Source organism: Rattus norvegicus, chromosome 8 (genome assembly GCF_036323735.1).
Source record: "Rattus norvegicus strain BN/NHsdMcwi chromosome 8, GRCr8, whole genome shotgun sequence".
Lineage (NCBI taxonomy): Eukaryota > Metazoa > Chordata > Mammalia > Rodentia > Muridae > Rattus > Rattus norvegicus.
Genome location: NC_086026.1, coordinates 127,870,843 through 127,886,032, shown reverse-complemented (window position 1 = coordinate 127,886,032; position 15,190 = coordinate 127,870,843). Strand labels below are relative to the sequence as shown.

Here is a 15,190-nt window from a genome sequence, read left to right as displayed (position 1 = left end):
CATGCAGTTGTTTGGCAATGGAAGAAGTAGGTCTGTGAACATGAAGAGATAAGGAATTGTAACTGAAGGATGTAGCAGTGTCTGTCGGCAGTGGGCACTTCTGGGGATCCACCATTTTTGTATAGCTTTTAACTAATGTCCAGTCCACACGGGAGCCTTGGGCTCTCATCAGCTAGTCTGTTTCTTGTGGTGCTGGGCATTGAGCCCCAGGTCTCATACATTCTAGACAAGTTCATATTATCTATCCCCTGACTCTAAAACTCCACCTAGATGGTAACTTGTATATGTGTACCTGTGTGCATGTGTTCATGTGTGCATGCATATGTGTGTGTGTGTGTGTGTGTGTGTGTGTGTGTGTGTGTGTGTGTGTGTAGGCCCATGTATGTCTAGGCTTTTAGAGACCAGAGGTTTTTGTCAAATATGTTCCTCAATCACTTTTTGCCTTATATTTTGAAACACGGCTTCTCCCTAAACCTTGGAGCTTGTCAATTTGGCTGGACTGGCTGGCCCAAAGCCCGAAGGACCTCCCCCACCCCACCCCCCAGCCTCACTCCCCCTTCCCAGCTTGGATTTCAGACTTAGACCACCACACCCACCTTTTTTATGTGAGTTCTGAAGGGTTGAACTCAGGTCCTTATACTTACACGGCAATCTGAGCCATCTCCAGCCCCTAGATGTCAACTGCTAGAAAGTAAAATCTGCTTGTGTGTTGAAAGGTTTTATCCTTATTGAAAGTTCTTCATGTGTTTATACTATACTAAAAAATTTTGCAGGTTTATTGGTATACTTTTGTGGGCTACTTTGTTGGGTTCCTCCTTTCCAGCCCTAATTTCACCCCGATCCCTTCCAACTCCCATCACTAGGTAGGAAAGAAAGAAGGTTAGAGGGGAAAGGGGGCATAGGTCTCTTTAGACTACTTCCCACTGCTTAGGGAGTTCCTTGGGGCGAGTTCAGTTTTTGTCGTTAGGATATCCAATTTTTTCTTTTCATCTCTTTGCTTACAACCACTGGACAAGCTACAACAACAGAAACCAGCAGTAGCAGGGAGAGCAGCAGCCTCCACAGGCTCTCCTGGGGTTCTCCCATTGGTATACTCTCAAGAGTACCCAGAATTCCAGTCGTAAACTATCTGCAGCTGGCAAAAATCACATCCCTCCTAGAGCATGAGGCAAATCATAGTTAGCTGCTGTAGGCACTCAAAAGCCTGTGTCCACACCTGGGATTAAAACAAAAAACAGTCACATAGCATCACTGGGTTTTTAAAGAAACCAAAATTCTTACTACACAGGTTTTAATGCTGACACTCCAGAACGATCCTCCTTCTTTGGATACTGGTGTTCAAGATAAAGAAATGCTGAAAAAATATGGAAAATCATTTAGAAAAATGATTTCATTGTGCCTTCAAAAGGATCCAGAAAAAAGGTAAAATATTAGGTAAACATGACATGTGTGTTCTGATACGTACAACTGTGTGTGGGCGCACCAAGGGTTACCTTTGTCATGTACACAGTATTATGTGTGTATTCTTAAAATGAATGACTCACCAGTGCTGGAGACAGCCAGGAAGGCCACTGCACAAGCTGGAGGGGCCTGAGCTGATGTCGTGCACTCACAAGTGTATAATAGACCTAAGTTGCCCAGATATTTCTTGATTAATTTCTTAAAACTGAATTTATATTTGTGAATTCTGTATTAGTAAAATGCCATGTTAATGGGCAAGTTTTTCTTTTTTTCAACCTTCACTTAAAAGTGTAACTGCCATTTACAGTTTAATAACAAGAGGAGCACAACCACACACTTATATTTCCATGAAATAATTTTATTTTCCATGTAGGAAAGATTTTGGTCATCACAGTTTCAAGTAGTTTCTCGTTGGCTTTAGACACTGAGTGGTAAGCAGCAGGGTCTTAAATAGGGTGTGTGTGGTGTTGAGCCACACTGTAGGCGAGATTACTGAGTCGAGCCTTATATTTTTGAGGTCACCTCATCATAGTCTCGAGGTGGAACTTGACTCTGAAGATCATGGACTGTAGCTTGGGGCTGCATCTTCACCCTTCTTAACTCTGTTTTCATCAGCTTCCCATACCCACCGCCTCCACAGCTACAGGTTCACCCGCCCATCCTTTGCCCGTGGGTCCAAAGCAAACTGATCACATTCCCTCAGCATCAGCAGCATCAGCTTTTCCTCGGTCCTCAGTCCCTGAGCGGCACAGTGCACTTGGCACAATGGCGGCTACGCTAGTCAGGCTGGATGTGGTGTAGCGTGCTGGAGGGCCGTGTGGGTCCTACACAGAGACCATTCCACTTAAATACAAGGGATTGAGCATCAGAGCTTTGCTGTTGGCAAAGGGGTCCTGGAAGCAATTCTCCTGGGATACCATGGGAAGACTGTATATTCCGCTAAGTTTCTTAGTACTAAAAGTTGTTTAATTTTGTTTTCTCTAAAGGTCGACAAAAGTAAAAGACTTTGACATCCTTGATCATGTGTCTAGTATATGTAATGGGGCTTCAGAATTTACTGTTGGAAATATTGGAAAGGGTAAGGAAAACAGGCAGCAAAGTTCATGGTCATGGTTTTAGAATTTCTTCTGTTTCCATCAGTGGCTAAAACTGATAGGGAATTCCTTTGTTTCTGCCAAGTGAGCGACAAAAAGAACACTTTCCTTTTTCTTTTTCTTTTCCTTTTTTTTTTTTACAAATCCCTGAAAGTAACAGGTAAAGAATCCATCCATGTAAAGATCCTTAGATGCCAGGAATAGTGAAGAATACACAAGTTACAGACGAAACTCTGACTCATCCAGTGGCCACCAGCAGAACACTGCTCAGTCTAATGTCCTAAAACGAGGTTGTTTTTGACTCTGATGCTGTGACTCTTGGAATTGGGACTGTGGGTCCACCTGGAAGAAATCTTCAGCTGAGTCCCTACTTAGAGGACCATCGGAAAATATCGTCCTCCTTTCTTATAAATTGTTTAGTTTATGCATATGAGTTTCTGCCTCTGTATAGTACAAGAAGACTCCCTTCTTGTCATTTCCAAGAAGGAACAGACTCTCATTGTTTTGACTTTACTTCCTACAGATTGAGAGTCTGAATTTGTATTGATCACACTAACTGCATACCCAGCACCTCTCTGGGCTTAAGCATGCTGTTAGGCAGCTACAGAAATGTATTCGAACACCTGCCAATCCAGGTCCCATAGCTCCTGGGACCAACACACTCAACTCAAGGTACTGTCAGCCATTCAAGCTGCAGCACACATGGGGACAGTGTAAGGTGAACTAGAGTTGGCATTCAGTAGCATTAGTTCCTTAAGAAGATTGATAATGCAGCGGTACCCGAAAGTGTATATAAATTTTCAAATTTATTAAAACCATAAATCAAAACCATGGGAAAGGACTTGACCAAAGAGTCAAGCAAGACTTAGAATGGAAAGACGCAGTTGAAATGTGTAGGCTGGACTGTGATATGCTCCTGATTGAGTAAAGTGGGAAAAAGGAGAAGAACTTGACGGTGAAGGGGCCTGGTAGACACCTTCTCCAGTAAAGGATCAAAGTTACGACTTAATGAAGCTCTGGAAGCGGTGAAGCACGAAGGGCGCGTTGCCTCGTGAAGCTTTTCACCCCAGAGAGCCCCAAGCTGAGGAGTGTGCTACAGAATACTCGACCAGTATTTGTCAGAAGTATCAAGCAAAGGAAACAATTGAAAAGCATGAGCGGTTAGAGTAACTGGACTCAGAGTAGATGTGAAGGGGATGCCACAGGTGCTGTGACAGAAGGGCCTGTGGGAACGGAAGAAATACGAATGAGATCTGTGGTTTCTACTTAGATTACACTGGTGTTAATGACTAGGTTACTTCTTGATGACTGTAATTTGCTTACATAAAATGTTAGCTTCATGGAGCTAGTGAAGGTTATGGAAGAATTGTGTACTCTTTTCAACTTTCATTCATAGAGATAGAGAGAATTAAGCATTGTTTAAGTATTTTAAGGTCACATAACACAAAGCACAACTCCATTAAGAAATGAAAGAAAACAACAAACTTAGCAGGTGCCGGGGGAACATGTGAGCACACACTCTGTGAGCGCATGAACGCGTGTGCTGGCTCATTTAGTCTTCACAGGCATCCACCAAAACAGCACTTTCCATTCTCTGCTTCATAAAGGAAGAAACAGATTGGAGCTTAACCAGCCTTGTGCAAAGTCACCTCTAATATGGGATGTTCAACCTGTACAGGTCACACAAATGTACGAGTGTAGACTTCTCGAGGAGATTAGTGAGAATGAAGAAGTGATATTCAAATAACAGGCCTGCCAGCCTAGCATTAGGGTAGGACTAGGAGGGTGAGAAAGTTAGTGATCATCCGTGGCTGTTCAGCCAACTTTGAGGCTAGCCTTGGATACATGAGACTTAAAGAAATAAAATAAATAAATTAATAGTAATAACAACAACAACAACAAAGTGGGAAGATAGAATGGGCTTTCTAGTTCTTGAATCCCCATGTTAAAAACTGTCTGTTCCAAGTTGCACCGCAGGCCTTCTCCTGGCGCACTCCTTGTGTGTAGCCTCAGTGTGTCCGAACCCTAACCCTGACTGTCACGGCGGGGGCGGGTGGCAAGGCCAGAACAAAAGTAATAATAACTAGAGAATAATAAAGAATGACTGAGCTCTCCAGGTGGTCACATCTGTATTGTTCAAGAAGATCCTTTTTTTGTAATAATTTAGACTTTTACTCTTTCACAAGTTTTACTTTAGAAAAAAGGAAATGGATCTAGAACAAAGAAATGAATAGTAAGATGCTGTTTTGGGCACAGAAGGCATCACACCATTGAAATCTTTAACGAATTAAAAAATAAGAATGTCACTGTTTAATTTCAGTTTAAAGGCATTTGCTATTTACTTATTTCCTATCTGTATTAATCTTTGGAAGCACTAGTTCTCCCGCTTGAAGTTTACTTGGAACTTCCTGGGAAGGTTTAAGAACTACCAATACCTAGTCTTGGTCTCAAATACTATGCTTTTGGTGAGGGATTGAAAACACCGCCCAGGCGGGCTGAGGTACCGCCGTGTTTAAGAGGCGCTGTTGAGGCTGAGGTTGCAGTCAGAGGGACATGCTTACCGAGCTTGTACAAGCTCCTCTGCACATCTGCCCTGAGCAGTGTCCTGCGCCTCTTTAGCTTCTGAGAAATAGCAGTGTAAGCATTCCACAGTAAGCACGTGGTAAGAGTAGGTGTGTCTTTGAAGAGTAGATTCTTTTTTTTTTTTTTTTTTTGGTTCTTTTTTTTTTTCGGAGCTGGGGACCGAACCCAGGGCCTTGCGCTTCCTAGGTAAGCGCTCTACCACTGAGCTAAATCCCCAGCCCCTGAAGAGTAGATTCTTTATTATTAGTTAGCCTCTTTTAAAAGCTTATAAAGTTGATAATGAAGAATTTATCCCAAACAAGATCATGCGTGGCTGGGCTTAACTTAATTTGGGTTAAATTTGGAAAATTGAAAATTTTTTCCTTTAAAGAGAAATTGAGACATCTCTAAGAATCCATAGTTACCTTAAAATTAAACCTGTTGGACTGCTATGTAACAACAACCAACTTTCTGATTGTTTTTCTTCTAGTTTAAATACATTTCTATGCTTTGGTAAAACTTTTAGGTAGTTATTGTCTGGCTTCCTTAAAATGATATTGTTAAATAGCAAATATTGGGAGTCCCTAAGGATTCTCTTCTGGAAGCAGTAGTTTACTAATGAACTCTCCAGACATCCTATAATTTCCATAATCACTTTTCTCTACCCCCCTTACCCCCAGGGGTTCATCTGTATAGCCCTGGTTGTCCTCACACTCACTCTGTAGATCAAGCTTGCCTCAAATTCACAAACTCACCTGCCCCTGCCCCTGCCCCTGCCCCTGCCCCTGTCCCTGCCCCTGCCCCTGCCCCTGCCCCTGCCCCTGCCTCTGCCTCTGCCTCTGCCCGAGGGCTGGAATGAGGGCGTCCCACAGCCTGGCACGTTTCTCTTGGAGCTTTTGCTCTCCCCAGTGTCCTGCACCAACCTGATGCTGATGTTGAGCAGTTGAAGGAATGTGGAATGTGCTGAGGTTGTAGTTAGCTCTCCTGTAAACAGTTTCTCAGTTTCGAAGATGGAAATCCACAATATGCTTGAAAACTAAGAACTTTCCTTTCTGCTTTTAGACCAACAGCAGCAGAACTGTTGAGGCACAAGTTTTTCCAGAAGGCAAAGGTGGGCATTCATATGGCGTTCCTCTGTTCCTCTGTTCCTCACGCCGTGATCATGGCTGCAGTTTTTACGATGATTACATTTGGAGACATGATGGTAGATAAAATTACTACAGGTAGTAAATATGTAGTCTTGGGTAAGTAAGATAACTTGTGTTGGGAGCTGGGGAGAAATGCTTTCCACATAAGCATGAGGGCATAAATAGGATCCCTAGAGTCCACAGAATTAGTCAGGAGTGGAAACTTGGCTTATACTTCCCTACCTGGGGGAGTGGACCCGTGGGTCCCTAGAGCTCCTTGGTTGGTAAGATGTAGGCTAACTGGTGGCCTCAAGTCTCAGCAAGAGATTTTATCTTAAACAAGGTGGATGTGACCGTAGCACACACACATGCACATCTGTATCCATGTGATTTAGTGCTGAACTACCAAATGCCTCATATCCCAACCTAATGCATTAGCATGTTTGGCAATGTCGGACCTAACGTAGACATAGAGTGCACAGGAAAGCGAGCGAGCTTTTCATGGGAAACGGTTCCTAGCACACACTGAGGGTGAGTCAGTGAACAATAATGGACGTGCTGGATAAAAACCTCTGCAGTGGAAACCCTTCTTCTCCTACAGAACACTTTACTTACCACATACTAACTGTGACTGTCATCTGGGTCACATGTTTGTTCAATAAAAAGTTCTGATAACTGACTTTCTGAAACTGGCTTTTCTTTTCCAGAATAAAGAATTTCTTCAAGAAAAAATACTACAGAGAGCACCTACCATCTCTGAAAGATCTAAAAAGGTAAGTGGGGTGTTTGATTCAGTTTCTTCAGTTGTTTACTTTGCATTTTTAAACTGGATGCTATTCTGTAAATAGAAATGGGGATTATCTATTTTCATATTTTCAGCACTTTGAAGCAGTTGATATGTCCAGTCAGCACATACACAGCTGTGTGCTTAGGTATCACTCTGCTGTCTCCAGGCACAGCACGGAGGTAGTGAGTCAGTTCAAACCCTGTTGACTCACTATTTCCAGCCATCCAGAGTGAGATGGAGAATTTGCATAGCAATTGCAGCTTGGGGTGTAAGTCCTATTACCTCCTAACTCAAGACATGTTATAGCAAAGCACTTTGTATGTGTGCTGTTTCTAAGAATGTTGTTTGTAGTTTGAGCATAAGGAATGCATTAATTAAAGTTCTGCTTTGGAAAAAAATACTTGTTTGCCATTTCACCAAGATAAAATGCCCCATTTTCCTTGCTCTTCTCCCCATAAGGGACATTCATCCCCCTAAGCAAATGGGAAGGGAATGCTGTCCCACGGATTTCTGTTGATGATAGACTGGAGGGGAAGACAGTATCCTCTGTTCCCTATGATACAGTGGAAGGCTGACCTGGGAAGTTAGGACCGTTCTGCTAGAAGCCACTCCCCATACATTTCACTTTTTGGCATTTCTGCCATTATCCAGAGGTTTTGCTTACTAAGGAACAAATGTATGTTAACTATTCTGAGTCTGTAGTCTCAACCAGTCACACAGAGCCTCAGCTTGCCTTCACCTCAGAGCTTTGCCGTTCTGTAGATACGTCACTCACATCTGGTTTTGGAGAGATCTTCATTTTCTTCTGGAGTAGCTAGCCTTTTCTTCCTTCTAGAAAAAGGTCCCTTCCATTTTCACTTGCTCATCTTTCCCCTTGTGTTTATCAGCTGCTGTCACTTAGCTGAATCTCACAGGCTTAGGGCACAGTCGGTTCATCCCAGATGACTGATATCTGACGTCTGGGGGATGGAAAGGTCAGAATGGCTGGCTACTTGGGGAACACTCTGTGCATTGTACCACCTCACTTTAGGCCATTGGTGTAGCACTTCCTAAAGGAGTTTTCTCTGACTACCTGGCCTATAGTGCTTCCTTCCCCTAAGTCTCTGACCACCTGACCTACAAAGCCTCCTTCCCACAGCCTTCTCCTCCATCGTGTTCTGCTTACTTTTCTGAGAACTTAGCGCCATCTAACACAGGCAACTTCTGTACAGTATTAGAACAAAGCTTCCTTTACCACATCTCAGTAGGCTTAGGTCAGTTCTTTGTACCCAGTAAACAGTTGCAAATAATTTGAATGCAGTTTAAAATCTCTATGCTTGTAATCACAGTCCTAATCGAAGTTGTTTGGTGTCTGCACTGTGATTTCTCTAAGGTCAGTGAGTTCTGATCTCAGGAAGCACACGCTTCGTAGCTTATACCTGTAACCAGACGCCTGTAGTGTGTTGGTGGCTGAAACAAAAGGACTGAAAGCGAGAGGCTAGCTCAGGGATGTTTGTGAGCAGTTGTGCCGTGTACTGTGTCCACATATGAAATACGATTTGCTAATGAATTACAGAGTCTTCTCCACTTTCCAGTGTCTCCATTATGATTCCTTGAGAAGATAAGTCATTTGGTAGCAGCTGCCAGGTTAGCACTACATGCTTCTAATTTTAGTACCTGCAGGCTGAAAATTGAGCTCAGAAGTTTGAGATCAGACTGAGCAGTATCGTGAGACCTCTTCTAAAACGGTAGAAGGAGAGTGGGGTAGAGTAGGAAGTGACGGAGACGAACACCACAGCATAAACTTTTCCTGAACCAGCTGTGTGGTTCCGTGCTCCCTGGAGAGGCTGGCAGGTCCTAGGCAGCCACATAGCCGGTGTCCCTTGGGGCTTGTCATTGGTGCTTGCTAGGATAGGTGGATCAAGCGTATTTTCGGCTTACTTTAAAAATAGATGTATTAAGAATTTTATGTATATAGTATAATTTTATGGTATATAGTGTATATTCCAGGAGGAATTTCAGGAGCATTTATTGTAATCCATGGTATAACATGAATGAACCCTTAAACTGAGTTAATAGTACATATTATTGATTCTGTGTGAGAGTTCAAGAGCGCACGCAGTAGGCTAGTTTCCCAGAACTGAGGAAGGCTGGGGAGAAACGGGCAGTGACCTCTGATGGCTGTGATGTATGTGAAGAATGGTGATCAGCGTGCTCTCAGTTTGAACATAGTAACACTCACACAACTCTACATATAGGAAAAACCAGTCAGGTGAACGTCGCTCCTTGTGTAAATTGTGTGGAGTATTGTATCTCAGTGAAACTATTACTTTAAAAAGAGACCGTCATAGTAGTAGATAGAACAGTGATAAGAGCGTTGGTCACAGACCCCCTTGGAAGTGTTTCCTGAGCCTTTGGTGCCGGAGCTGTGTCTGCGAGGTCTGCACCTCACACTCTGAGTGGCTGTAGTTCTCTGTGGTGGTCTCCATCTTAGCCAAGTGAGTTCCTTAATCGGAGTGGAGACTGCACCGGTCTGTGGGTAAAAGGACAGCTATTCGGAAGGTAGTTAGAGATTATGCTGCGTTAGTAAGAGCACAGCTGTAGGCTTCCCTTCAAGACCCTTGGCCTCATTAGTCCTGGTTTCTAGAGCAGACATAGTTTCCATTTTGCTGAGCTGGCCTCAAGTCCACCTGGAGCTGCTCGCTGGCACCACAGTGTGGCGGTCAGTGCTGCGTGTGCGCCGTGCCGTGCTGTGGCTCCTGGCGCTGTAGCTGGGTAGGACTCTTGGTTGCTTCCCTCCCTCAGAAGCTTGGTTGGTGCCTTTCGTGCCATGAAAGCTCGGACTTGGAGGAGGTTTTCAGGTCAGTTCTAGCCCGAGTTCTGTGGGCTGGACCCTTTTCCTAACCATGTCACGAGTCCGTTTAAGATGGAATTGAGGGAAGGTGGGACATCTGGCTTTAGGGGCTGGGAAGATGGCGCAGCGGTGGACAGCACTGTCCGCTCTCTCTGAGGACCTCGTTCAGTCTCCAGCATGCACATGGTGGCTCATGACTGTCTGTTACTCCCAGTTCCAGGGGAATCCAAGATTCTCTTCTGACCTCTGTATCCTCCATCAAGTGGTAAACAAATAAACATTCAGGCAAACACTTGTACACATTAAGAATTAAAATTTGGGGCTGGAGTATGGCTCAGCGATTAAGAGCACTGACTGTTCTTCCAGAGGTCCCGAGTTCAATTCCCAGCAACCACATGGTGGCTCACAGCCATCTGTAATGGGATCCGATGCCCTCTTTTGGTGAGTCTGAAGACAGCGACAGTGTACTTATATACATGAAATTAAAAAAAAAAAAGTTAAAACAAGAATTAAAGTTAATAAAGATAAAAAAAAGAATTAAAATTTGAAAACACAGTTGGCTTTAATAAATGTGCGGTGCAGTTCTGGAGGAAGTACAAAGATATGAGGTCCCAGGAAGTGTCCTTTGGCTCTGTTAAGGCTTCTCAAAGAATATGGCTGTGGTGGAATATCTGAATGTAGGGGGATTACTAAGCAAGACTTTAAAAAGAGAATAGGACACAGATTATAGTGGAATGTTCATCTTCCACTGTGGAAAATTTTAAGTAGACCCCACAAATACCAAGCAATGAGTTATATACCCAGTAGAGAGGAGGGTATAACTTTCCAAAGAAAGCTAAACTTAGGAAGGAGAAGGTGGGCTTGGTTCTTTGTTTGTTTGTTTGTTTGTTTGTTTTTTGTTTTTAAGTCAGGGTCTCATGTAGCTCAGGCTGCCCTTTTAACTACTTTTTGCCAGTGGTGGCTTTGAGTGCCTGGTCCTTTTGCTCTCCTGTAAGAACAGGGCACAGACCACTTTGGCTAGCATGTACCCCCCACCTGCACTTGCCTGGCTCCTGAACTCTGGAACCCCTGTGACGTATAATTTATAATTTTGAATTAAAAAGTTGAAGCTGGCATGTTGGTGCACCTCTTTAATCCTGACACTCCGGAGACAGGCAGGCCAGTCAATGTCACAGCCTGGTCTAGAGTGCAAGTTCCAGGCTAGGCAGAGCCACACAGTAAGAGAAAAAAATCATTCAAAAAAGAATGGATGCTTTCCCTTGGGGTTTGCCTACAGTCTAAAAAGCTTCTTGCCTCCCCTTTAAATGTCTTTGCATGTGGATGTTGGATTTTCCCCTGTGCCCTAACATACAACATTACTGGGGTTCAGAGTAAAGAGGGTTGTGGTTAAAGCCTGGGCAGAGCAGATTGAGGGTTGGAGGATGTGAGGTTTTAGAGACACATGATTTAGTTACTATTTTATTTAGGTGATAGAAGGGATGGGAAATAGAATTGAGGTTCCTGGTCAGTGTGTACAAAGCACTTCCATAACCCACACGCCTTCTTGTTTAGGTCCGGAGAGTGCCCGGCTCCAGCGGCCGTCTCCATAAGACAGAGGATGGAGGCTGGGAGTGGAGCGACGATGAGTTTGATGAGGAGAGCGAGGAAGGGAAAGCTGCGATTTCTCAGCTCAGGGTAAGTTGCATAGGACTGCGTAGACTCTAGTCTTATTATAGCTTGAAGAGCTAAAACAGTGAGAAGACAAGTGCCATAGACAGCATCTTCCAGTTAATTCTGTGTAGCAATCAGTCTCTCAATGTGATGTCACTTAGGATATGTTAAAATAGCCATGTCTAGAGGGGAAAAGTGTCTTGATGTGGAGAGCAACTGGATGGCACTAATGGCTAGGTGTAGCCGGCATTTGCCTCTCTGTGACTTCTTTCTTCCACCTTTGAACCCACTAATACCAGTAAAAAAAGAGGAAAGGAAAGATTTCTCTGAATAAAGTCAGGGGTCTGAAACAGGACACCTTGTTCTTAGACTACTTCCTGCTGGTTAGGGGTGTCAAGTTCCGTGGGGCAAGTTTGATCTGCCCTGTCAGGAACCTAATTTCTACTTGTTTCTTCTTTGTGCATGACTTACAAACCACAGCCGACTAAGAGCAACCAATAAATGTTGCTCTCAGCACCCCCGGCGTGGCGGTGCTGTCATTTATATACCTCTGAAAAGTTCCCAAAATTCCAAATGCCACACAGTCACAGAAACTATCTGCAGCTGGCAGAGTCGAGCCCCTTCTACAGCACGAGGCAAATAAATCCTAGTCAGCTGCTGTGGACAGTCGGAAGCAGTCCTGTGTCACATCCTCGCACTAGATTAAAACAAAAACACGTTCTTATTTTCTGTGTGCTCTGGCTTAAATTCCTTCATGCATATATACAGTTGTGCTGTGCTCCACCATATGATTGTTTTCATTTTAGTTTTTGTTTTATATTTATCTTGAAAAAATTTAAAATCAGTTTACAGTGTACAAGCTAGTGGGTTTTGCTCTGCGTTTCTGTGCACACCTTGTTCTTGCAGTCTCATTCACAGTCATGTTCTTGCTCCATCCCCTTCCTTGGCTTCAGCTCATGTGTTCTGGTTCTCCTTCCTCCCTTCCAGTATCTCCTGTTTTCATGCCCTGTGCATTCCATTCTTTCCAACACACCCCTGCCTGGGAAATGTCTTCCTCAGCTCTTACAGCTCTCATCCTAGACGCGCTGAAAATGCAGATAAAAACGAAAGTTTATGTGGGCACCACGTATGTGTTTGTCCTTTACGAAGGGTCTGCTTTCCATTCAGCCTAATGACTTCCAGTTCTACTGATTTTTCTGCAAATGCCATGCTTTTGATTTTCTTATGGCTGAATGAAATTCCATTGTATACTTAGCACATTTATTTTATCCAATTTTCTGTAGCCATTGTAGATAGCATAGCAGTAAACATGGCTATGAGGACATTTATAATGGGACTTGGAAAATATGTTGATAACTAGCTTACAGGCTTACACTTTCCTCTGTAATTGATCACAGGGACACAATATGGTCCTCAGTGAAAAGAAATTTGTTTTGGGGGATGACCTCTACCTCTTGGGAACTCAGGCCATCTGGATGTTTGCTTATAAAACTGATTAATTTGTTCAATTTTCTTTTTGTTTTGCGCTGTTATATTCTATGCTCTTTGATATCGGTGCAGGGGTGGCTGGGTAAGGGTGTGGGTCTTACTATGTAGCCCTGGCTGGGCTAGAACTCACTTTGTAGACTAGGCTGGAGAGATCTGCTTGCCTCTGCCTCCTGAGTGCTGTGTTGCATGCGTGAGCCATGCCTGAGCATAGCTGTTAACTTGTAATGCCGTAAGTAGAGTATGTGCTTCTGTCGACGGCCTGGACACAGACTGTAATGGCACCACAACAGCTTCCTCTTCTCAGAAAACTTAGGTCCAGTGACTTTATGGATCAGAGTGGAACAGAGTGACTTTCAGTCAGTATTACTTACAGTTTCTTGAAGTTCACTACTTGAAACTGACCACAAGTCATCTTACTGTTTCAGTTACTAAGCATCTCTCTTTCTGTGTCTCTTTCAGTCTCCCCGAGTAAAAGACTCATTGTCAAATTCTGAGGTAAGTAACTGGAGGCTATCAAGCTCTTATTAAAATAAACATCTTATTTTGTTTTCAGTGCTAAGCTTGTCCAGCCAGTCTGCCTTTGTCTCTGTGTCTCTGTGTGATCAGACGTTAATGAGGCATTCTTTATACCAACCAGACTTGGATTGGGCTTCCTTGCTGGCTGAGTTGTTTTTGGGTTTGGTCTGCTTGAAGTGGAAAGTGATAGGAAATCCCACAGTGCCTGTAGAGTGAGTGTTCTTCCTTCTGACTCTCAGAGGGATATGAGCTCCGGGTCTGTTGTGTTGTATGTATTTCCTTCTGGTAGCACCTTCTCTTTTGAGTATGGTGTTTGATTTACAGATGGCTGTGAGCCACCATGTGGTTGCTGGGAATTGAACTCGGGACCTCTGGAAGAGCAGTCAGTGCTCTTAACCGCTGAGCCATCTCTCCAGCCCATGGTGTTTGATTTAAAAACTTACATTTGCTCTTAATCTGTGGACATAGTATGCAGTTTACATGATACTAAGTACATGATTTATGTACTCAGACCTATATTGTATATCTTAACCACGGACATATGAGTGGTTGACACATTTCCACTGCAAGGTTCCCATTCCCCACTCTTAGCACATCTGGAATTACTGTCCTCCCAAGGCCTGGCATGATGCATAGTCCCATCAGTCCTTTTGGCCAGTGAAAACTCACTGGGCTGAGGTGATGGCTTCGCTGTCAGAATGCTTTCCAGCATAGCAGAAGCCTTGAGTTCCATCCCCAGTGCTTCATGAAAGTGTGATGCATGTTCCTGTAACCCAGTTCTTGGCAGGCAGGGTTAAAAGCTCAAGATCATTCTTGGCTGCATAATGGGCTCAGAGTTAGCCTGGAATACATGGAGACCTTGTTCTTCACCCCAGTCTCTTAAAAGATTGGGAGGCAGAGGCAGGAGACTCTCATTTTGAGGTCATTCAGGTCTACAGAGAGAATTCCATGATAGCCAGGGATACACAGAGGAAGCCTGTCTTGTTGGGAAAACCTTTGTGCACTATGTAAATAAAGGCTGTCTTTGCATTATTCAAATGTTGATTTCCTATGGACGGAGAGTTGAGAATGGACTTTGGTATTGTTATTCCCGTTGCTCAGTACCTGTGTCATATTTTGTAAACACTCAACTCCCTCACCTTCTGACTGTTTAATAAAGAGCTGACCGTCTATAGGCACGGTAAGAAAGGAAGGCTTCTGGGCAGAGATAGGAACCGTAGGAAGAATTGAGAGGTGTGGCAGTTGCCAGCCAGAGGAAGTGTGACAAACTGAGACACAGTAAGAGTTGGTGGCAAACATGAACTAGTATTGGTGGGCTGGTGAAGTCATGTGAGCTAGCTGGGAAATTGATGGGCTGGTGAGGTTATGCGGGCTAGTTGGGAATGGCCTAAGCCAAGGTCCGAGCTCCAGTAAAGAATAATTGTCTCTGTTATTATTGGGAGCTGCCAGCTCAAGACACTTGGGTGACACTGTCTCAAAAATCAAAACAAAAAATTAACAGAAGGAAGGGCCGCTCTGTGGTTCCTTGTCTTTAACTCCTGTCACCATGAGTGCATTCCTAGTGACATGCTTAGTAGCTCCTACTGCTCAGGCAGACCTGACTGTAGAAGAAACCCCTCTGACTGGTCAGCTCCTGAAAGGTTAACGTACTTTACAGATCATCCAGTTTTCC

The 15,190-nt window shown here is 43.8% G+C and overlaps 1 protein-coding gene across 3 annotated transcripts in view; it reads left to right on the top strand.

Moving 5' to 3' along the window:
* Positions 1 to 15,190, top strand: part of Oxsr1 (oxidative stress responsive kinase 1) — a 91,038-nt gene that overhangs the window by 55,486 nt on the left and 20,362 nt on the right. For 2 of the 3 annotated variants that reach the window (XM_063265654.1, NM_001108194.1), the window contains exons 8-12: positions 1,289 to 1,422; positions 6,180 to 6,228; positions 6,952 to 7,017; positions 11,416 to 11,538; positions 13,462 to 13,497. In XM_063265654.1, the coding sequence (XP_063121724.1) occupies positions 1,289 to 1,422; positions 6,180 to 6,228; positions 6,952 to 7,017; positions 11,416 to 11,538; positions 13,462 to 13,497 (408 nt within the window). Of the gene's footprint in view, positions 1 to 1,288; positions 1,423 to 2,447; positions 2,540 to 6,179; positions 6,229 to 6,951; positions 7,018 to 11,415; positions 11,539 to 13,461; positions 13,498 to 15,190 lie in introns of those variants that run through there. The other variant, XM_063265655.1, reaches the window with a different exon arrangement.